The sequence below is a fragment of the Pyxicephalus adspersus genome, chromosome 6 (assembly GCF_032062135.1).
Source record: "Pyxicephalus adspersus chromosome 6, UCB_Pads_2.0, whole genome shotgun sequence".
Lineage (NCBI taxonomy): Eukaryota > Metazoa > Chordata > Amphibia > Anura > Pyxicephalidae > Pyxicephalus > Pyxicephalus adspersus.
In genome coordinates, this window is record NC_092863.1 from 19,563,200 (window position 1) to 19,586,667 (window position 23,468).

The 23,468-nt window shown below is 38.2% G+C and overlaps 1 protein-coding gene across 2 annotated transcripts in view; it reads right to left on the minus strand.

Annotated features, from left to right (window-relative positions):
• Positions 1 to 6,816: 6,816 nt before the first annotated feature.
• Positions 6,817 to 23,468, minus strand: part of SNX11 (sorting nexin 11) — a 17,216-nt gene continuing 564 nt past the window's right edge. For both annotated transcript variants that reach the window (XM_072414865.1, XM_072414866.1), the window contains 5 exons: positions 22,245 to 22,299; positions 16,920 to 17,006; positions 15,941 to 16,041; positions 14,243 to 14,341; positions 6,817 to 9,222 (listed from right to left, as the gene is read on the minus strand). In XM_072414865.1, coding sequence (XP_072270966.1) covers positions 9,039 to 9,222; positions 14,243 to 14,341; positions 15,941 to 16,041; positions 16,920 to 17,006; positions 22,245 to 22,271 — 498 coding nt within the window. In that variant the 5' untranslated portion in view covers positions 22,272 to 22,299 and the 3' untranslated portion in view covers positions 6,817 to 9,038. The remainder of the gene's footprint in view (positions 9,223 to 14,242; positions 14,342 to 15,940; positions 16,042 to 16,919; positions 17,007 to 22,244; positions 22,300 to 23,468) is intronic.

Here is a 23,468-nt window from a genome sequence, read left to right on the forward strand (position 1 = left end):
TTACATGCAATCGTAAAGCTTTATGTGTGGGGAAGGGACAATGATTGTTATGCAGGTTGGGTTTATAGATCATCACAACTGTTTTGTGTCTTGTAATACCTCTAACTATAACAGATGTGATTGTTGGTCTTATCACTATTTGTGTTTCATAAATAGTTTTTTTTTCTGCTAGACAGAGGCATGAGAGCAAAGAGACAATAAACACAGCTGTTTGCAGCGGCCTGGACCTCCATTCACCCAAATGTAATATTATACCATATTGATACTAGATTAGTGTTATGGGAATGCCTGCAATACATGTGCTTCAGTGTATATTTTGGTTCTGATGGTTCTGGAAAACTGTTATATAATATATAGCTGTTATAATATCTATAGTGCTGACTAAGATATCGCAAGGGTAAATCCCAAGGCAGTGCTAAAATGATAAAGAATACTATACCCAAGTTTATATCCCCAAGTGGGGCACATACAAAAATTGGCCACTTTTATTAAAGAAAATACATTACTGAGCTCCCTCCAGCACTGGTTACTGTCAGCAGCAAAGTATATAAATCAGCAATTAAAGGCGGCCTTTCCAATTATCTCCACAAAGAATCCATTGTAATGTAATAATACAACTGTATAGATGTGAGCCTTGTGCCCATCCTGTGTCTCCGGCACTGGAACAAAGATAATATCAATTTGTAAGGAAGATGTAAGGAAGAGATCAGCTGCGCTCCAAAATTTAGGACCTGTAGCCTTTACATTGTCCACATAGCTGTATAGCTGAGCCAGTGTTTTCTCTTGTGTCCACACGATTTCCTCAAGCTTGTATCGTGTATGCTGCTTCTTCTCCTACAAGTTATAGAACCTTCTAAACAGTTATACATCTGTGCTTTCCATATTTCCATAAGATTATACAACATGTCATATTTCCAAATAAATGATTTTGTTTTTTGGTTTCAACATTTAATTTTACAAACGTCATAATTTCCCCCTTTCTTCCATGATCGCCTTTCATTGCCTGCTCTGAAAGTGTATATAGTAGTTCTGCTCTTACAAACATGTGAACATCCTTGATTATCTGAAACTGCATATATGCAAACTTTTATTCCTCCTCTACATTGATGAAACTATACATCAGTACTTCTACCAGCAACTCTTGTGATTAGATTGTACACCTTTGCTTTTCTCTTTTCATTATTTAGTATAGCTAGCTGTTTCTCCTTTATTTGAACTAGCTGCTGCAACGGTGCTTCCATGAAGAAAGACACATATGCTTCCTCTGCTCACACCATATAGTGGGCCTGATTTATTAAAGCTATCCAGGATGATCCAGCCAACCTAGAATGAATCTGGTTCAGAAAACATTTTGCAAGCAAAAAGCAAATTTTTTTGAAGAAATCCATCCCAGGTTTGCTGGATCACCCAGCTTCACTGATGAAAGTATATTCTCTCCAGCCTTGGAGAGCTTTAATAAATCAGGCCCAAAGTCTCTCTTCTTCTGACTAGACCAGGTTCAAATTCTTGCAAGCATGCTATCTACTAGTTTTATTTCCTCTTCCTGTTCATTTTTTATTCTAGTGTGAATGACTAGAGAAGCCGGTCTATTTCTAGACCAGCTCAATAAAGTTGGGTTATATGAGTGGCAGTCATAGTCTGACATTGTCCCCTGTATTTCTGAAGCCCCAAGTACCTAACTTCCTTAACCCGTGTATATAGAAGCAGTGCTGTCTTCATTTAGCTTTAGCTGGTGTATGTTGTAAATATATCATATTACATGTGTTAGCCGCCTTATTTACGTAATGTTAAAGATTTATATATGTGGACAGTGTTTGTAAGTGGTGAATCCTGCGAGTTTCTCCAGACGGTTGTCCTTGTTTTAGCACACCACACTTGTGCACCAACCAAGGCATAAAAATTACCAAGGTTTCCACCTTGCTGAAATGTAACTTGAATGTGAACATCGCTGTATTACATGTAAGAAGGTCAGTGCAAAGTTTAAAGAGAGGCCCGTAGCTGTAAGAATTAGGCGCAGGGTCACATGACCGGGTGCTAGGCCTAGCCCAGAGCTTTAAAGGATGGGCTAGAAGGTCCGAGCTACCCTGGTCAAGCTGAACCTTAATGTAACACTAAGCTTGTCACTTCCTTTGTGTAGTGTCCCTTCCTACTTTTTTTTTATTATAACCCTGTACTGTGTAAGCTCTCTTCTTAAGCTGCGTACACACCTCCAATTATTATCATTGGAAATGAACGACGAACGACCGATTGACCAAAAATTAGTGATGTCATTGCAAAGGCTAAAAAAAAGATCTTTCCTCAAGACCCAAGAGAAGGAGCCCAAAGTCAGTGCCAGTCTCTATGACCAGTGATCAATCAGAGGTAGGTAAGATAGGGAGGGTGTTATTTCATTTCTTACAGCTCAGCATCCTACAGCTGCTTCCGAGATAAGGACTTGGTGAGGGAGAGAGCACAGTCACTCTGCTTATCTCCAGTGCCATGCATGATTCTCCATGCATGTATCAAACTCATACTCTGCAGGACTGCTCTACATTGTAGTGTGCAGACAACCTTTTATCTCTCCTTTACTGAAATCACAACAACCCACTCTCATGTGTTAACACTAAGTTCTGGACAAGTCTAAAATTTCCTCCATATCTCCCACTTCCTATGCTGAGCTTGTTGCCTGAACAATTTTTCACTAGCCTTTGTTATCAGTTCTCCTCTGCCAATGCTGACAGCACAATTAATCACAAATTTCAGCTACCTCATAATATGAGTACTCAGGCAAGCACATCATTAGCACAGGGGATCCAAGCCTGCAATATACCTGACTTACTGAACTGCATTTTAGTACCACCAGGTGTAGGTTTAGCAGAAGTTTGTGTGCAATATTCCCCATGACAGTAGTAAACATGCACTCACATCACTGCCTCTCACACTCTGTATCAGAACATAGACAATCCTGGATAGACTGCATTTGAATACAAACCTTTTTAGGAATGCCCATATATGAAGCTTAGACTAAATGGCTGGTGAAACAGAAAGCAAATAGTCAAAAGGGGAAAGTCAAGGCAGCTTTTAATGCTTGTTGTATGGAAAAAACAATGTGCAGGAAAATGGGACTGATTGCTTTCAGCACATGTCAGGACTATCCTCAAGTATGCAAAAAAAAAGGTAGGGCTGGAATTCAGTTTTAAACAATATTTTGCCACTATATTTACACACTTTACATAAAACGTGTGTCTGTCATCCCTCATTGCGTGTCTGTGCATTGACCATGTGTTTGTGTGCGTCTGTCCCGTTGGCTTGCCTTCTATGAGTATGTGTGTGTCTCTTGGCACAGTGTGTGCACGTCTGCCTAGTTGCACACCGTACTGGGATTCTCCCTAGTGTGGGTACTTTAATGACCAACATCTGGCATTGCTGATAATGGCCATACAATATGCTGCAAGTAAACCTTGTAATATGCAGAAGGTTTTCTCTCATTGCATCAGAAACTCACACCATAAAGCTTGCAATGTATTAGAGCTATTCATTACTCAAGGCATGTATGTCAACCCTAATGCTGTTTGTGTCTCCATATCCTGTGTGCTAGAAGTTAGGGGTACTTTGTTACCTTTTCCGGTGCACTCAGTCCAGAGTCTGTCTTAGTGAAAGCACAGAATGGCAACAAGCAGACTCACAAGGTGAAAACATGATGCTGCAAAAAAAAAAAAAAAATAGGGTCCGTGAGTGTAAAATGCAGTACTGTACTTAAATGTCTTAACATGTAAATTACTTTAAATGTCCAGTTGCTTCCACAACCCAAAATTTACTGATAGGTTAACTGTCCAACTTATCACTAAACTGTGCGTATGTGCACTTTCATCCTTGTGATAAAGCTGCAAAGGTCCCAAAAACATACTATTGTGTTCCTCCAACACTGGCCTATGTACCAATATACTATGAGACTATGTTAGGGGCATTGGGCTATACCTAAGGTAGGGACATTAGATTGTCAGCTCTGTGGGGTAGTTAGCAACATGACTATGTACAGTGCTGTGTAATGTTAGTTTCCTGTAAATAAAGTTTAATAATATGTTCGGTATAGTACAGTAACACATGAAAGACCCAAGTTGTAAAACATCTGATATTGCACATGTATGCACCATACATAGAAAAACAGAAAAATAGCAGATACTCAATCATCATAAAACTAATGAAGTAGGAGCAAAATGGCGGACTTGGCATACTGACAAAACACATATTTGCCAGCGCTTAATCCTACTAGCTAAGAAAGAGCAACCTTTATAATTCTGCTCAAAACAGATGTGCAATAATGCTAACGTGTAACACTAATCAGCCAAAACATTTAAACTACTTACCAAATATGTTTAGGTCCCTTTTGTGTTGAAAAACATCTCTGAATTGTTGGGGAATGAACTCCACAAGACCTCTGATGGTATCTGGCAATAAGATATTAGGAGCAGATCCTTCAAGTCACATTGTCTTCCCTGTCCTGCCTGCCTTCCATAGCCCAATCTGCTTTCCCCTCTTTCCTAATTACAATTATACACATGCACCTAAAAGGAAATGTGTTTAATGAGACTACTCCATAACACAGGTATATTGCTTATATGCTCACTGTTGGCCTATTTAGTGGCGGTCATAGGTCAGCATGGGCCTATGACTGATCTGCAGCTATACATTAAATTGTGTATATAAATAAACCTACTAATGAGGAAGTCATAATTAAACTATGTGTGATTTGACACCTTTCTCTCCAGCCTTATGTTTTTCAGTATGTTATTGACCCCTGGCACTGGCTGTCCCTCCTAGGCCAGGTAGGAAGGACTTTGTTGTCCAGCTAAAAAAATTTGTTTTTTTAAACATCAGTTCAGTTTTCTGCTTTTGACACATCACCTGCAAGAACAGACAGTTCACTCACTGTGCCTAATATAGTTCACCCCCAAGTGTCAGTGATTTTAATGTTTTGTTTGATGGTGTAAATGCTTAGAGATTTTAGAAAAATAATGGTGTCATGGGTAAAAGCCCAACTCAAAACGTGAATACAGAGATTTCTATGGAGTTGGGCTTTAAAAGAGATGTGACCTTATACAGCACTTCAACTTTGTTGTAAATAATAAAGCACTGACAGACTTAATGCATTTGCTTTTCTGCCTAGACGCACTTTTTCATCATTTCCATTATGCTGTGTGAGACAACTGCCATATTATTTTAAACATAGTTTAAAGGTTTAAACTATCTTTTTCCTGATCCCAAGCTCATACTCAGACATAATCAGAATGAGTGGGATGCTTTGATAATGACAATATCCTGATAGGCACTTCTGAAGCTAAATGAACAGGGAGTCCCTAGGCATGGTCACATATGATGAATAATATGCATACTGTCAATGATGGGATGCATGTCTCAATATTTTCAGACTCTCCTGGTGAAAGAGAACCGGTCTCCCTTTGTTGTGGTATACAGTATCTACTTTTTCTCTAACTGAAAAGCAGAATATTCTAATAAATAACATTTTTATTCAGCCTGTCTCCACACCCGTTCACTAAATTTTGCTGACATTGCCGCTCACAAAATTGCAGTGGGTATTAGAAGTGATCTGTTGCTGTTGGGTTTGTACGGCACAAGGGGACTCTAAGGTCTCCCCTGACCTGATCAAGACTCCTACAAATCAAAAAGTATTATCAAATTTAATAAATCACAAATCAATAAAAAACAGTCCCATCAATTCCAAGGTACAAACAAATATGCTTCATGTATGCTCTGGATGGCATTTGCTTTAATATTGTTTGCGCATCAAAACTTTCAAGTGAATATAACAAACAGAATTTTAACAATTACAAACCTATAAGAAACCCCAAAATATTGCTATCCTGCTCACCTTGGTGTTTGCGCAATCCCAGCTTGATCAGATCTTAGTTCTTAACAGTTATTTTAGTCCCCTTGTGTGTGTCCTTGTCTAGGTATAGGGAGGTAGAACATTAGTTTATTATTATTTATTAAGATGGTAATAAATATGAAATGTACAAAAGCTAAGCTGTTGTGTGACCCTCTGGTAATTCCAGGAGTCACTATACTATAAGTAGAATTATAGTTCCACAATTAAAAAATGCAAGCAGGCAAGATTTTTATTACAGAAGGGACAGACGATGTCCCTTTATACTTACCTGCTTGTTCCACATCTTTTCTTTTTTTTTTATTCATTTTTCAAGTACACTGAGCTACACATGCGCAGGGCTTCTGATAATGAATCAATTCTTGTGCATGGGAGTTGAATCATTCTCGCATGCCCAAGCAAGATGCCCTGAAGCAGACAATCTAAAAATTGTGATCAATTGCGATTGCAGTTTTTTATTTTTAAGGTTATGCTATGCTCAATATTAAAATCTGAGGCGTGTGTCCTATTGGTTGCTGGTTTTTCCTTATGCTGTTGCAGTGGACAGGAGTGAACATTTACCTGGTCAGGCAGCTTTTTGATTACTTTATAGCCCTCTTACTGCCTTCTTCACTATGTATTTTGCCAGTTCGGACACTCACTTTCACTTCCCCCTCGTTAGCACTTCCGCTGCCGGGGTAAATAGGGAATTCCCTTCAGGGAGCCACAGCAAGAGGAGGCTCCAGTAGTTTATTCCGGCTGGCAACCCGTGGCCCTGGAGCTGCAGGGGGCGTTAGGCCGGAACAAACTACCGGCTAGGCCGTATCTGGCAACCTCTGGCTTTGAGGTCTCTGGTTTAGGATCTCATGTACAGGTGAGAAGATTTCAGATTAGGCAGAAAGGCTTAGTGATAAACAGAACTTACTTTGAAAATAAAAACTCTCTATACAATGTTTTTACAAATGATCGTTTATTGTGTATGACAAAGGACTCCCAGAGCAAAAAAAAAAAACAGCAAAACATACAGATTATGTTAAAACAGAATTTCAGTGTGATGTAAGACAAATAAAACTTGTCGTCTCTCAACATACTTAATCAAACTGCTTCTACCCCTAAATAACGTCATTGCTGGGAGCAGCTATTATTAAGTATAGTTAGGTCATATCCTGTTCAGAGGGAAAGCTGTAATAAAATCATTTTGTTGCTTGCTGTCTATTGATTTGTCAGGCAGAGTCTTCCTCGGCAATTAGAAAGTTATCTCCTGTACTTTTTTAAAGAAACATTCTCCACACAGTGGGAAGCTGAAAGCAGCATACTTTTGGTTGAGAGTAGGCTCACATTTAAACTGAAACCAAGTCAGTTTAAACAATTTGGGTACTAATTTGAGGAAATGATTCTGTTCCTAGATATAATAAAGCTATAAAAACCAAGCAGAAATGTAAACTTTAATTCCCCTTTAAAACGTTTTTTTCCCCTGGTTTCAGACTGGCTAACCAGGGGAAAAGGTGACCACAGCCAATCAGTCTGCTAATGAATTCACTAATCTAATATTTCTATCGGATCAGAAGTGAAAACTTCCTATACTAAGCATAGTAAACATTTGCCTGTTAATTTTTTCAGTGTTGCATTAAAAAAACTTTGTTTAAAAACAAAATGTCCCTAGAAACATTTAGTGTCAGAAAAGGAACAAATTATTAAATAAAATGTATAGGTTATATCTAAAGTGACATAAAAGCTTACCACTCATAAAAGTAAAAAAACCTTTTTTATAAGGTCTATAAATTAATAAACATTTTGCAAGACAGTATTACCAGGAAAGAAAACTATATTACTATGTAACACTTATTTTGTGATGTAATGACAAAGTAAACTGCGATAGGCCTACAGCAAAAATGTAAAACTTGCTCTGGTCCATGAGGAGTAAACAGCTGCGAGAGCTGAAATTGTATCTTGAACATGACTCTGTCTGGTGCTCAGAATGCATTTGTAGTGATCAGCAGCTGAAAAGCAATTCCCAGTTATCAGCTGCTATCAATCGTATGACCCAGACAACAGGGGAATGCACAATCTGTTAAAAAAAGATGCAGCACAGCAGGCGGTGTACATGAGACATGCCAGAGGTTCCAAACATGGATTTGCATCAGTAAAGCAAATAGTCAACATCAGCCCTGAACTATGACTTATCATTTTTGCATAAGCTCCGTGGCATTGGAACAAATTCTAGCTTTTAGATGTGCTGGAGTTGCAATTCATTTAAATCATACAGAAAATATTTGTATAGTAGTATCACCTCCCTCCAATCAGCTTGTTGTGTACTGAATTAACATTATCAGCTCTTTCCTAGGAGCTGAAACATTTGTTAAACCCAAAGTAGAGTAATTTTACTGGCCAGCAAAGATGTGCATAAAAGATTTGCTGGTCATAGAGGCTGTGTACACACAGTGCCCATTCTGTTCCAAGGAGAAAGAAGAGCAAGCAGCACGCTGTTGTGCTCTTCTTCCTTGACTTGTATAGTGGTCACTCATGGATCCATCCAGACAGCTGTGCTTGTCGGATTCTCATCCGAGGTAATCTGGTGTGCGTGTACATAGCCAAAAAATCCTTTAGCACTTTAAACTGCTTCCAAATATCTATAGGATCTATGTCCTCTGCAATGTAACAAAATAAGGAAGATAAACATTGGGTCATTGAAGCACCTGAAAAACCAGAATCAGATGTTTTCACTTTTGAGATGAAAGTGAATTCACAGAAGAATTTAAAGACATGTAACAATGATTGGAATTTACAGGAATGTTGGACATGATAAATAATGTAATACTAATAATAATAATAATCTGATCTACAGTGTAATATCCAAGCTTGTATCAGTCAATGCAGAAAATATCAATTTGTTTTTGTCTGTAAAATAAATCTTGTTAAAACTATAATAGTGTAACACAAAAAAAACATCCCCACGCAGATACTGTATCCAGCATCATGAAGAGTATCAATCCACATGATGGGTCCAGTTTTTTGTTTATCATATTAGAATAAAGATGAGATACAACATTAGCTTGTTCAATTTAAAGTGCACAGTGTTTCAGACCAAGACATGGTTTTTCCCTTTACCATTATGAAAGTACAGTTCAGAGCTTGAAGCCTCCACATATCAGCTCCTCTTTGTGAACCTCTCCCACTATCTGGAAAGTGTTTCCTCCTGGGTCCAGCCTCTGTTGGATATAGCATAATTTAGAATGGCTTCGGTAGCAGTGTATGAGCGGCGACCCTGCACACAAGCCTCAATTTCTTCTACAGACAGCTGGCTCTGCAAGAAGAGGTGCAGCTGACTGTCCGACAAGAGGACCATGTTCTGTACAGCTCTGCAGATAAAAGAAAATTGGTTAGATATGTACAGGAAATATCATGATATTGCTGGCACAACACTACTGGTTATCATTCATATGAATCACAAATTAACAAATCACTCCTTAAATGCGATTAGGAATTGACCCCAAAACGGACACGATATACTTAGAGTATATGGTTAGCCCAAAATAATATTTTCAGGTTTCAAATCGAAGTACACTTTCCCCTTCATGGCTTTGATATGATAAATTAATATGGAGCCCCCTATTCCCTTTGCAGCTCTACTAGCTTCTGCTTTCCACAAGATTTTAGGTTTTGTCTGTGAAGAAAAAAAAAATTGTCCTTTTAGCTAAAAGAGCATTTGTGAGGTAAGATACCGATACTGGATAAGAAGGCCTTGCTTGTAATTGCTCCAGTTCATGCCATAGGGGTTAAACGCAGAGTTGAGCAGGTTGCTCTCCCACCACACAAGACCGGGCAAATAATGTCTTTACTGACCGAGCTTCATGCAGATAAAAATTCTGCTAGAAGGTTAAAATAACAGAATTGAGTAAAAATTTACTCGGTAGTATCAAAGCCCAACTCAATACTTTAGGATTATTACAGTAATGCAGTCAGGCTGTGTACACAGTAATAAATATGTTTTTAAAAGGGCTGCAACAAGGGTTGAACTTCCACATCATCAAACTGCTGCTCCCACTAATCAGCAATCTGACACAACCACCACATGTAAGTTTAACTTCAAAAGCCATTTAATTATTTTTTAAGTCTGCAGCTTTAATTAAAATAACATCCTGACCAAAGCTACAGAGACACAAAAGTGTCTGTAAACTGGCTACCGGTGATATAATTCGGAATCTTTCTAAACTCTATATAGAGTCAAGACTTAAAACATCATTAGAAGAGTGGTCCTTACGCAGCATGCAGAGTTTAATGATGCAACAAGGTTGGTTGACCTGTTAATTAATGGCAGAGCTAGAACATACAAAATGTAAGTTTAACCTCAGAACCATTAGCGTGCTGTATTTTATCTTCAATCCCTGAAATGGCTCATTTACCTTACAATATCACAAACACCTAAAAGATTCTGCTATGTTATTAATGAAGAAAAATGAAGCAACTCTGGTGGAACACTAGAACGTAAGCTTTTCTAGTACTGTGAGCAGTGTAAATGGAACAGTGTTTGTGTACAACAATGTGGAGTGAGTCAGATATTTATATATATAACCTGTATTTTATGTGAAGTAGTGTGTGGCTCTGATGGGGGATAACACTGCATAAAGACACAGAAAACCAACAAAAAAAAAAATACAAAATGCTTCTGGATGACGTTAATGACGTAATAACACTAAGCAGTGGAGGAGACATAATTTATGGATTTTTCTTCCCTACCTCTACATTTAATGTTCTGTAATCCCACCATTGTTATCTTGTTCTCTACACACCTATTTCTCCTGTTTAGGACGAGCGGTAGGAGAGTGGGCACAGAACGTATCAGGGGAGCACCTGGCACCCAGAATTGAGGCGATGACACAAGCTCGGGGGATGCCACAATACAATAGTATATAAAATACATCCATTTAGGAGACATTGAGGTATGGGATAAGGAATAGTTTGCACTGGTAGGTAGCAGACATGTCACAGATAAGTGGGTGTTGGGGTTCACACCGGGGGTCGAGGAGGTTAATGTGGAACGTGGTGAGAAGATGGTAGACAAACACAGAAAGAATTATCTCACTAGGTTAGGGCGAGTTAGAAGATGAAAGAGTGAGAGTATCCCTCACATGAAGAGCGTTTCTGTCATTCATGATCTAATAGGGTCCATGAGCACATCAAATTTATGTGTATAACAGATGGGCCCCAACCCAATGGACTGGTTAAGTCAGTGGTTGCCAGGAAATTAGTTTTTTTCATTAGGAAAATTATCTTTAAGCCTGTTTCTCAGAAATGTAGAGAGGGAGATTTAGACATGGGGAACATTAGAGAGATGAAAGTTATAACAAAAGTTATAACTTTTAGGAACATTTGCCAAAAATTTCACAGAGGGCTTTCCTACAATGTTTATGGTATATTAATGCATATAATGGAGTTGATGTAATGTATGATCTTACTGGACTTTAAAACAGGTCTGGCACCCCCCAAAAAGGAGATGCATATTTGGATATCCTACCGATTACCATATGGCTTTTTTTAGAAAGGAGATATTGAATGAGGATTACACAAAAGGACCAGGTGTGAAAAAAACATGCACCTTTCCATTGCTCCTTGATCAGGAAGCTTAGTAAATCCATTTCTCAGGCTGTGTAGGTTTGGAGAAGTAGAAATACATAGGATTGAAAACATTCAGACCGCATCAAATAATCCCGCGGACAGGGTGACAAAGCAGTGAACCAGCTGGGAAACAAAGAATAAGAGCCGTCACCTTATAGCAGGAGGTGACAAATAGGCCGAGAATTAGCAGTTTAAATATTTACAGTTTAACAGCTTCCAATGGAATTCAAGTTGTTGGAATTCAAATGTGTTTAAAAAATTTGTATGACATTTTAGTGAATTATAACATATTTTCTTTAAAATTCCTATCAGCTATTTATTTCTGTCTCCAACCCCTTTGGATAGTTGTTCCCTCAATTCCATCCATTGATATCTGTGGGGTTACCACTATCATGGTGGCACATACCCCACCCTCACTTTAACCTGCTCTGATAGCAAGTGATAGGAAATTTTCCAATATGGTCACGATAACATAAATATGACAGAGGCTTTAACCCCATTCTACCCAAACTTGGCTGGAATTGAGCTTAAATAAAATATTTCCAATAGAGTTATACTGCAATATACAAAGCAAATACATTAGCTACAAGACTTACACCTGTATGTGCTTCCTTAACATTCTTCACAGAAAAGAGCAACATTATGGCTTCTTCATAAACCTTGTTTATTCACATACCTGCCACCTAACCCCCTAGAACGTCAATTATGTTCATTTTAATGAATATCAGCAGCTCACGGTCTGAACAGGTGCTCATGCCTTTTATTTATGGGTCTAGCCAGAACAACAGGTTAGTAAAAATGGATCTTGGGTATGTCCAGTAATTTGCTAATCATGGTTCTGTGAGCCTAAATTCCCCTTTCTAAGAGGTAGAATGCTACAATCTTAATTCTAAAAGCAATTCCATTTTTACTGCTTTCAAGTAACTAGCTGAGGATTTAATTGCTCATTTGTATAACACTGTCTGAAGCCGTACTTCCTGTTTCCTTATCTAATTTGGGTGAAGGAGAGAGCAACCCAACCTGGTGTTATAATAAATGCCGTCATATATGCTGTCAGCTAGGCTGTCTTCTGTCTTACACTGCCCTCTACTGGAATGAGATCAACACAAACATCACAAGAAAAATACTCGCTCCCTGAAAACAAACCAGCTCTGGCAAAAATAACCCACTTCAGCTCTCTCAAGCATTAGGAATTGCATTAAGCAAAAAATTGTTTTGATTCACATTATGATGTGATCTTCGAATTTGTATATAGAGGCCACAAACAATAAAAGCCCATCTCCAAATTCCAAAAAAAGTTTATTACCGTATGATGAAAGAAATAATCTGCAAAACTAGGTCCTTTGACATTCCCGGGAGGGACTGCTAATTCATCACAGGCACCTGTTTGGGTTGTCCCGTTACTAATCTTCTGGTCTATTCAGAAAAGGATCTCACTGCAAACAGCCAATAGAAAGTGTCCAAATCAGGCAGGCCGAGACGGAACACCCAACGAAAGACCCTACAGGGTGCCAATAAATAGAGGAGAAAATAAACTGAGCAAGAAGACGGCATCATGTGACCACACCTTGGGTCAGTACAAATGGATTTGAGATTTTTCTGCCAGCCATTAAAATAGGTGTGGGAGGGTGCTTAGGTATATTCTGGAGATCTAGTTGGAATAAATAGTACCGAGCCAAATGTTGAATAGACAGTGGGTGTCGCATGTTCATAACTGATTAACTCAAAGTACAAAGAATAGATGCTAGATCACATTTTCGGGCATCCCTGCAATACAATGTAAATAAGGTGTCTATATGTGGAGGAACAGGACTAAAAGGCATGGGAGGTCAGGCTGTGTGGCGAGATGCACAACTACTGCCAAGAACACCTATACAATGTTTTTTTTTATTTTGTAAATGTACGCATTAAAGTATTTATAAGCAATGTAAACCAGTGAAAGTATACCCAGTTAAATGTCTTCCTTTAAAATGTTTGGATAGGAAAATGTAAAAAATAAAACTGTAAATAGTTTTTATTTATCCAGGTCACTGTATATAGATAGTACTAGTTAGTCACATTTAACTGAAGTCGTTCAGTAATGTTAAACAACTTTTAGATTTTGTGGAGCAGACATAGGACTGCTTGACAACAATTTCTAATCTGCTGGACAAAGGACTGTAGGAAAAGACAAAAATCAGAGCCATCTCCTCTGATTTAGGGGTCATGTAAGGCAGAAAAAAAGGTATGTTTTACATTAAAGAAGGGGGAAGGAAAACATAATTCAATAAGTGTTCAACTAATGGATTGAACTATCTGCTCTGTTACGCTACAACCTGCCCTATTCATAAAAATAAGGCCATGTTTCTTTGGACAATCAGGTCCCACACCACAGTGACTCTTATTTAATGGGGCCAACAAAGATCACATGACTAGCTTTGGATCATGAAGTTAATAGGCAAAAAAAATCTGGGTGGTCTGAAGTTGGCACGTTTCCTCTCTCAACCGTCACAGCTTCAGATGTGTGACTGCATCTACTGACACCAAACGGTCAACTTCACATCCAGGCAAATGGAATTCTTAAGAATCAGTTCTGCAATAGCAGCATACATAATCTCCCAGCATAGATATATGAACATTGATATACATATTTAAAGTAATAATATTTATTTAAAATTAAAGTAAGTTTTAACATTGTTGTGTAGGAATTTTTGAGACACATGTTGGTTAGAGACTTTGTGCTGCAGAACTGACTTTAGGATTGAGGTTTGTGTACAGACTTACTGTTCCAGGAACTGCTGAAGCCCTTGTCGTCTTCTTTCAATAAAATCGTCACTGCCGCCCATATGAAAAGGAACTTTCCCTGGTAATGCTGGAACAGGCCTAAAAAAAAGAGGAAGTTCTGAATCAGAAAGCCAGCGGGTAGATATGTTGCAAGTTACTATAGAGTAAAGCTGCAGATAGTATGATGGAGTTTTACAGTTGAAACAGAAATATTTGCAGAACATTGTAGAGCAAGACTGTGGAAGCAAAATTACATTGAGAAGAAGTCAAATGTAATTTTTGTACATGCCAATCTATTTAATGATTTTTAATATTTGGAATTAGGATCCGAGGTTCAGTGCCTGAAAAATCATTGCCATTTGTGAGACAGGTTGTGGAAATGAAGCCTTCTCCTTCAACCTAGCCCCAGCCCTTCTGTGGATATAGCAAGAGTTAAGTGTGGACCAGAAATATTTATGTGTCCTAATTGGCTTGGGAGAAAAAAAAAAAAACAAAGATTCATTCAATTAATCAGTACAATGCAAATAATCTGTGTGGTATAGTAAATAAAAAAACTCCCTTTGATGGGTTACATTTTCCATTTTTAAAGGATTATAGAGGAGCAATGATCAGAGATATAATAAAAATGTATGTAAGGAGAGATGGAAGAAAAAAAAAGTCAGGATGGGTGCCAGACTGTGGGGAGAAAGGTGTTGGGATCTCTGCAAAACCCCCACCCATGACCTCCCCCCTACAACCAGGGTTTGTAGTAGAGTGCATAATAGACTGAATATTCTACATTAAGGCTACGTACATAGACCCTTTCACTATCCTTTCCAATGTCAAAAGACTGAAAGATAAATGAACAAGGACTGTACATACAGTGCTGTTCTGCTCTATGGAGAGGGGAGAATGAGCAAGCTGCACCACGCTGAGCCCTCCCCCCCTTGAATTCCATTATGGTTGTTCATCAACCTGCAAGGATGGATCCATGAATGGCCGGCCGCTGTACACACGCAAGATTCCCATTCGATACTAGACCTGAAACGATAATCGGACAAGAATCATCTGACGTGTGTACGTAGCCTATGTGGCATGGAAACCATTATCTGCCACAATCGTCCCTCGGTTCCCTTCATGTAGGCTGTGAAACGAGGATTTATGAGAAGTTATTATTTAAACATTTCTGACCCGATTCTAATAAACAGAGCTTGCTTGGTTGATGTTCTGATCCTCAGCCATCTGAATTCCTGACCCAGAAGGAGTATGCAGCTCAGTGTTTAGTAATTGTGTTAACTGCATGCTTCTTTAGGTGTGAGACTGCTTCTACTGACACCAAAAGATCAACTTCTGATCCAGGCAATAGAATTCTTAAGAATCAGTTCAGCAATGGCAGCTAAAAAAATCTTCCAGGATAAAATCCTCTAAAAATATCCAGCAGTAGTAAATAATATATTTATATAATAGTACATTTTTACAGGTAGTCCCCAGGTTAATGACATCCAACATACGGACGACTCCTAGATACGAACGGGGCTTCCCTGCACACTCGTCTAGGCGCCATAAATTTTTTTTTTTTTTTTGCTTTGTGTGTGATTATTTCACAGTGAGGATTTTATACAGTAACTGACATCACATTGCCTAATATTATGTTGGGACAAACATCTGTCCTAATTGCAATTATTAAAATAACACACCTATTTAGAGCAAACTACTTACACAAGGCCAGCATATTTCTGCAGCTGTTTCCTTAACCAGGCAAACTCCCTATAACGTCTTCTAACACAGGATGTCTTTGCAGTGAAAGCCTTGCTGTTGGTCTGGAAAAAGACAAAAAACAGCTTGTAAGACTGACCTTTCATTACTAAGAATACTGCAATTTTTTTGTTTTGTTTTGTTTAAAGACAATCTGTTGCTCTCTAGTTTTGGAAATACACACAGTGGTGCTTGAAAGTTTGTAAACTTTTTTAACATTTTCTATAATAATATATGAATGTGAAACAGCGGTGGCCACTGGTGGTCTGTGAGAAAATTTTGGTGGTCCGTGGCGCTGGCTGGTGCACCCCCGAGCGGGTCAGGAGAAGGACCCCACTGGGAGGGCGCATCGGCCAGAGCCGCGGACCACGTCCATTGTACAATTCCTTGGCTCAGGAAAGTGGGCGGGCTGTGTCCCTGGACACAACCCACCTACTCTCCCATTGGAGGCTCAGACCTGCAATGGAGGAGTGGCCGGGTTTATGTCATAATGGCGTCACTTCCCCTTTGAGTGACACCCGGCTCGGGAGCCTGACCACTGACCTAAAATATTATCAGATTGTCTGAAAGTCCTAAAGTAGATAAATAAAAACCTTGTTAAACCAATAAAAAATAAGCAATATTTGGTTATGTATTTATTGAAAATGATCAAACATATCTGTGTGTAGCAAAAATAAGTGAATTGTGCTTAGTATTTGGTATGACCCCCTTGTACAGAAATATTTGCAACTAACTGTAACTGTTCTCCACATTGACTCAAAGGAATGTTTGCCCATTTATTTATACAGTTTCAGCTCTTGGATGTTCTGGATGTGGATTTCCTCACATTACCAGTGAATATCAACAACGCACCAATATAACAACCAATTCAAGCACCGATGAATATCAGCACAGACTCAATGATAAAATATGGAGGCCCAGCAGCTGCCAATCTCTTACTCACATGAAGGAATATTTTATAATCCACATAGGACGTCCATGATCCTTCATTCTGCAGTCTAGGATCCTGGACACGTATGGTGATAAATTCCTACAAACACAAGAGATAACAAATCTGCTTACTTGAGAATGGCAGGGAGGTCAGATAATGAGAGTGGATACATTTGTCATACTATTAGGCTACGTCTACACTGAAGTTAATTTTCAACCTTTAGAAATGCCCATGCAGCTTTTGTTTGAGTTTTTAGGCACTAAACATTTTAAAACAAGATATTTGACAAAGAAGATATAAAATAGGGGAAAATACCTCCCAAATGCCCCAAAACATCCAGTGGGGAGCAATTGGAAAGCATTTATAGGGTTTTTAACACTTAAAAACACTCCAAGGTGTATTTTTTTACTGTCCATGAAGAAATGTGTATGGGAATTTCAAACATGGGTGCGATTGCTTGAACAGTTGGCAAGGTGCAAAATCGTGCAACTCTGACCCAGCCTTTGGTATGGTAATGATGCAGTGAAACAGGAGAATATTTGTTTTCTTTTTTCACTAAACCAAGAGGAAGTTTAGGAAGTACAGAAAAATGCCTGTTCATTTTTTTTTTTAAGAATGCGGAATCCTTGTTACTTTCTTGTAAGATGAATAGAAAGCTAAAACAATTTTATCTGTAAATCCTCCTTTAAAGATTTTTTCTACATATTGCCACATTGTAGGAGATGAGTTTGGAGTCCAAACTTAGATAGCAGCCTAGAAGCAAGTAGCAAATTTGTGGTTTGCTGGACCACCAGCTGAAAACTGAGGATCCAAAACCAGAAAAAACAACAACAACCAGTCAGCACATGTATAGATGTGTAAACTGATAAAGACAAAAAAGACAATTGTTTTTGGAATGGAGACCTTTTATGAAATGATTCATGATAAAATACTGAAAAATTGCTAAATTTAAATACAGTAGTTGAGTCTTGTATGGCATGATAACCATTGATCAATGTAAGAGAGTTTCCAGTTTAATTAATGCACTTTAAGTTAACCAATAGAAGTATGTCAAGGAAAAATAAAAACATAAGTAGGTATCTGTAACATTTGAAAATTTCTGGTTTAGCATGACATGGTTTATCTTTTTAACATGTTGAAAGTAAAAAAAAAATTGACAATGTCTCAAGAAATATAGTGTGCTCTTCCTACCTTCATTATTGACATGATAACAGTGTATTCTTATTTTTTTAAGCAAGTGTTGATAGCCCTACCTACTTCACTTTGGAAGCATTACTAAAAACACAAACTTCTGATCTCTACCCCTCTCAATAAACCCTTCATGTGCAGAGGAAGAGAGCACAGAAAGGTATCACCTAGAATCTCTGGAAGAATCTAACAGATATAACTGCAGGTAGTCCCCCAGTTAGGCACATCTCACATACGCTTTGTTTGTGATTAGCTCACAGTGAGGATTTTATACAGTAACGGACACCACACTGCCAAATAATATGTTGAGAAAAACATATGTCCTAAATGCTTTTTATAAAATAATGTACCTGTTCTGACTTACATACAAATTTAACTTAAGAACAAACCTACAGTCCTTATTTCGTATGTAACTTGGGGACTACCTGTAATAACTTTCAATGGTATATTTAGAAGATCAAAAGGAAACAAAAAGAAGAATTTCATTCTTGGGTATGCATTTCCTTTAGGGAATTAAGTGTTTGGGACCTTCCTTATGGATATTTGTAACTGTATATGAATGTAGGTTTAGGAACCATTTGACAATGGTGGAGCAATCCAAGGCATGTCATGCATGTCAGTTTTTCCCTAGACCATCCCTTCAATTTTGTTAAGCTTACCTGAAGCACCATTAAGTCCCTGAGGGATCTCTCCATAAAACACCTTTCAATCAAGTTGTTTGAGCAGTGAGTGATTTACAGGTTTTGTGCATTAAAGAGCCATTCCTTACAGCCCGCTGTGATAGTCATCTTTTAAATGGATCTGGCATCTGGATGCAAGAAAATACAACCCACAATACATGACAGGAAAATACCTGTAACCATGGTCGCTACGTGAAATAACCTGGTCATTAAGACAAACTATGAACTATAATAATTTTATTAAAGTGGAACTAACCCATTTTTTTTAAATTCCTATCAAGCACATCCTTTTTTGCAGAAGGAACAGACAATGTTTCTTCCACAATAAAATAACCCAACCTGCCTGATCGCAATTTTTTTTAAATACACTCACCTGTCCTACTTCCATTGCAGGGCGCCGCCATTGTCTTCCTCCACTTCTTTATTTCTATCTTCAGCTATCTTGATTTGTCAGGGATATTGTAAATCCTGCAGGAGTTCATTTAGTCCCAGCAGCCGCAGGTAAAGCCAGGATGCACCAGGTATCCCAGCTTCCTACTACAAAGCCCTGCCTGATTACAGATTTTAAAAGTGAACATTCAGTTCTGCTTTAGCTTGTATTTATAAAGGGCCAACAAATTACGCAGCTCTTTACAAACTCCACAACTACGTCACTAACTGTCCCATAATCTAATGCTCCTACCATACTCATATGTCATTATTATCCCCGTGCCTAGAGGAAAGCCATGCAAGCACGTGTAGAACATACAAATTGCAGGTAGAAGTGTCCTGGCTGAGATTTAAACCTGGGACCCAGTGCTGCAAGAGTGCTAACCACTGAGCCAACTGTGCCACCCAGACTATATCCAGTAAGTTATGCCCAATATTCATTACAATATAGCAACGATATCCTTTCCAGGTACAGGCAGTGATCCCACCCTAGGTATACATTTTACTTAGCTCTTTAAGGGACCTCCATGGAAAATGAAAGTATTTTTTTTTTTTAGTGAATGGATTAATCGCTCACTCATCCTGAAGAGTATCTGTACTACGTATTAACCTTTTTCATAGTTAGATAAATAAAACTTTGTTTAACAAATACATTTAATATGTGCATTTCTAACACAGAGTTTGCAGAAAATCTTAACTTTACAGGAACGCTATATATATGTTTGAGGATGGGACACAGGGAGATTACCTGGACTGTACATTAAAGTAAAAGTTCCACTTTCTGTTTCTTCAACCTAAAAGGCTTCTCTGTGCTCTAGCTTTCGTGTAACCTTATCCATTGTCCCCCCTATACCTGAAAGGGACTAAAGATGTACACACCTTACTCTATAATAAAATAATCAACTTCTTCCCTGTTTTCTGGAGCAGCTGTCTAACTTGTGGGTTAACTTGTAAGCGAAGTGGAATTATTCAGATTTGGTGGTTGTGTAAGTTCCTCCAGCACATTTATAAAAGATTTAAATGTAGAGAAAATCTTTTGCTTGAGGCTTCCTGTCAGAACATTGATTATGGGAGTTGTCATGTACATGTATGGGGGTACATGTTGAGGTACGGATGACACGTTGGATCTTACAGTACTAGCTAGTTTAATGCAGCAGCCTTACATGACCTCATATCAGAGGTACAAAAAGGAAAAAAAAGTAAAGGATATAGGTTATATCTACATGTGCAAGGCTAGAATAGTTGTCCTTATACCACTCATGTCTACAGAACAAAAAAAGGTCCACTGTAAAAGCTACATTGCTCATCATGGTCAAGCTAGTGTTTTGCTCCCTAGAAACTGCTGCCTTTGTCTTTGAAAATCATCCAAATACTGAAATAAAGTCTGCACTGTGCTGTTTGAGGAGAGCCTGCGCACAGCACTGCACCTATTTCCCCCTCAGGTTACTATTTAAACCTGACTTGTCATGTCACTTGCAAAATAGCCGGCCATCACCACATTTTCTGATCAGTGACATTGGAGCTTCTGCTAAATAATCCATATTTTAGAAGCACATCAAGGCAAAATCTGTGTGGCATATGTTGGAAATAAAAGAACAGAGAGCTATGGATTACTGGAGGGCATTTTAAAGTTTTTTTTTTTTTTTTGTTTACAGTAGGTGGTAAAGCAAACCACCTGGAAATGGTAATACACATTTTTAAATATATTTTTTCTTACTTAAAAGTAAAAATGACTTTGATTAGGGTATCCACTCATACAACTTAATGTGAACTGTCTACAAATAAAGGTAAAAAGTTAAAAAAAATCTAAATAAATAAAATTGTAAATTTATCACATGCAATAAAAAAAAAAAAAAATCAAGTACATCAACATTTACCACCACTTCAAATTAAAAAACAACATGGAGTCACATGGATTGCAAACAACTTCTATTTCTTCACAACTGATCACCCCAGCAAATTCAGATAAAGAGCTAACCATCTGATGCTTAAGGAGTGACTCCAAGAACCTTAATATTTTACTAAAGGATCTGCGGGTAACTCTTGCAACAGGTGGTGCTAAAGTACATTAAAGACTGAACACAGTTGAAAACATGTGCTGTGGAATAAAAGACTTGATTGAACACAGTAACAGTAAACATGTTTTGTACAAACTGAAAACAGCATTTCATAAAGATAAAAACTACCACAATGCCAAAATAGAAATGTGGGAGGGAAACATTAGCAGTGTCAGGCACAACACCTAGTATTGTTTATAACAATATCAGGAGAGGGAGTGCAGACCATCAAGAAAAGGGCATCAAAATCCTTCACACCTAGAGACTGCTCCCACATAGCAGTTACATTGTGGAATCATTGCAGGAGAGGAGCTGGTGCCTTGGGACCTTCTATTTTATAGTTCATGGCTCTGCGGATGAGATCTGGATTATCAGAAGCCACAAATCATGCATGCATATCTACATATGGAGAGCCCTACCTCATTTTAACATGCAATGGCATCATTGCTGGACATCGCCTACTCACATCCAGTGAAGATTTGGGAAAAAAATAGTATACCACATCTCATAGGAAGATGCTTCTGCACTTCAACAATTTAGGATAGTCAGCATTTCCAAGATTGCACAGAAAGACAATGAAGTCACCCTCTCCAGTCTGAAAGCTGAATGAAAGATGGAATTTAAAAGTATGTCTCAATGTGTTTTGGCCACAGGTGTATAATGAAGCATTTTAATAAATGCTGGATGGATGTCATAAGAAGATCTGTGCTATAATCATTAGAACCATATACCAGAAAGCTGAAACTTGTAACTTCCACTGTCAAGTTCAGTTTGAATGTGATTACCAGTGTTTGGTAAGGGTACTTTAAGACATCATGCTTGCCTGCAGTGAGGTAGGTACATTAGAATAGGCTGAATGGCAAAAAAAAACAGAAGAGAGCAGATAATGGCAGAGAAAGTATCACGTGTCACCTTATCTCAGTGTGTATGCTGGCAAATTGAAGATTTTTGTCTAAATTTATTAGTAACAGTATTCCCCTTACCTCCTCATCCATGTTATTCTGAAACATCCTGCAACCAGTTTATATGTGGTATCATCTGCAAAGAAAAAAAGAAGTAAGGTAAATACTAATCGTAACATTCAGAGGTATTAAAGTGCTTACAATGTATAAAAAATGATTTGTCTTTTCCAGACTTGCAAACTTTGTCTACCATCTTTCCACAGATATACATCCTCCTATTTATATCTATTTACTTGCTTCTCAAAGACACACAGCCTCTCATTATATTTATATATATATATATATATATATATATGACTTCCAATACCACTCAACTTCCTTTACAGGTACACAGGTTCAGATCAATAGTTTTTAAGCAACGCTGGTGTAATAATGGCCACCAGTAGACTGAATCAGTTTGGAATTGTTTATATTATGAAATAAATTATTATAAACCTTTTCCATTGCCTGTTTGCAGTATTAATATTAATAATAACTGTAGTCATATAGCACATACATATTACACAGTCCATTACTGTCTCTCAAAGGGCTCCCAAAATAATGTCCCTACCTTAGTCAGCTGTCATTAGCAAGGCCATTTTAGAGGGGAAACCAATTAACCTATCCCCAGGATTTTGAGATGAGAGTGCTTAGAGGAAACCCACGAGGACAACATACAAACTCCATGCAGATAGTGTCCTGGCTGACTTGTGAACCAGAACTGCAAAGGCCAGAGTGCTAACCAGTAAGTATATATTGTATATTCAGGGTTCTCCCCAGGCCCTTTTAGCTGGGTGCACCACCCGGCACTTTTTAGCACCCACCCAGCTGTTTTTGGGTGGTTACTGAAGTGTTTGGTCACAATACAGGCGCTGCCACGCGCCTACAAGTTCTTCCCACCCCGCTTAAAAAAATTTCTGGGTTGAGCACTGTATAATTCTATATAATGTATAGTATAATAACCATTGTATCATATCATCAGTTTTGGCAATGGAAAGCCATAATATCTAAATTATATAGAGCCTGTTCTCAGCTCCTTTTAGCCGGCGCTTCACCTGGCACTTTTCAGTAACCATTCATCTGTTTTTCTGTGGTTTCTGAGAAATCGGTCACAATACTGGGATACGGCTTCCGTTATCACCCAGACACATCCACACCATTACCTTACATCAATAAAGTCACATATATGGAGCCTCTTATACCTCCATGCAGCCTCCACAACACAGGCCCTTCCTTATTATTATTACTAAATAGGATTCTTATAGC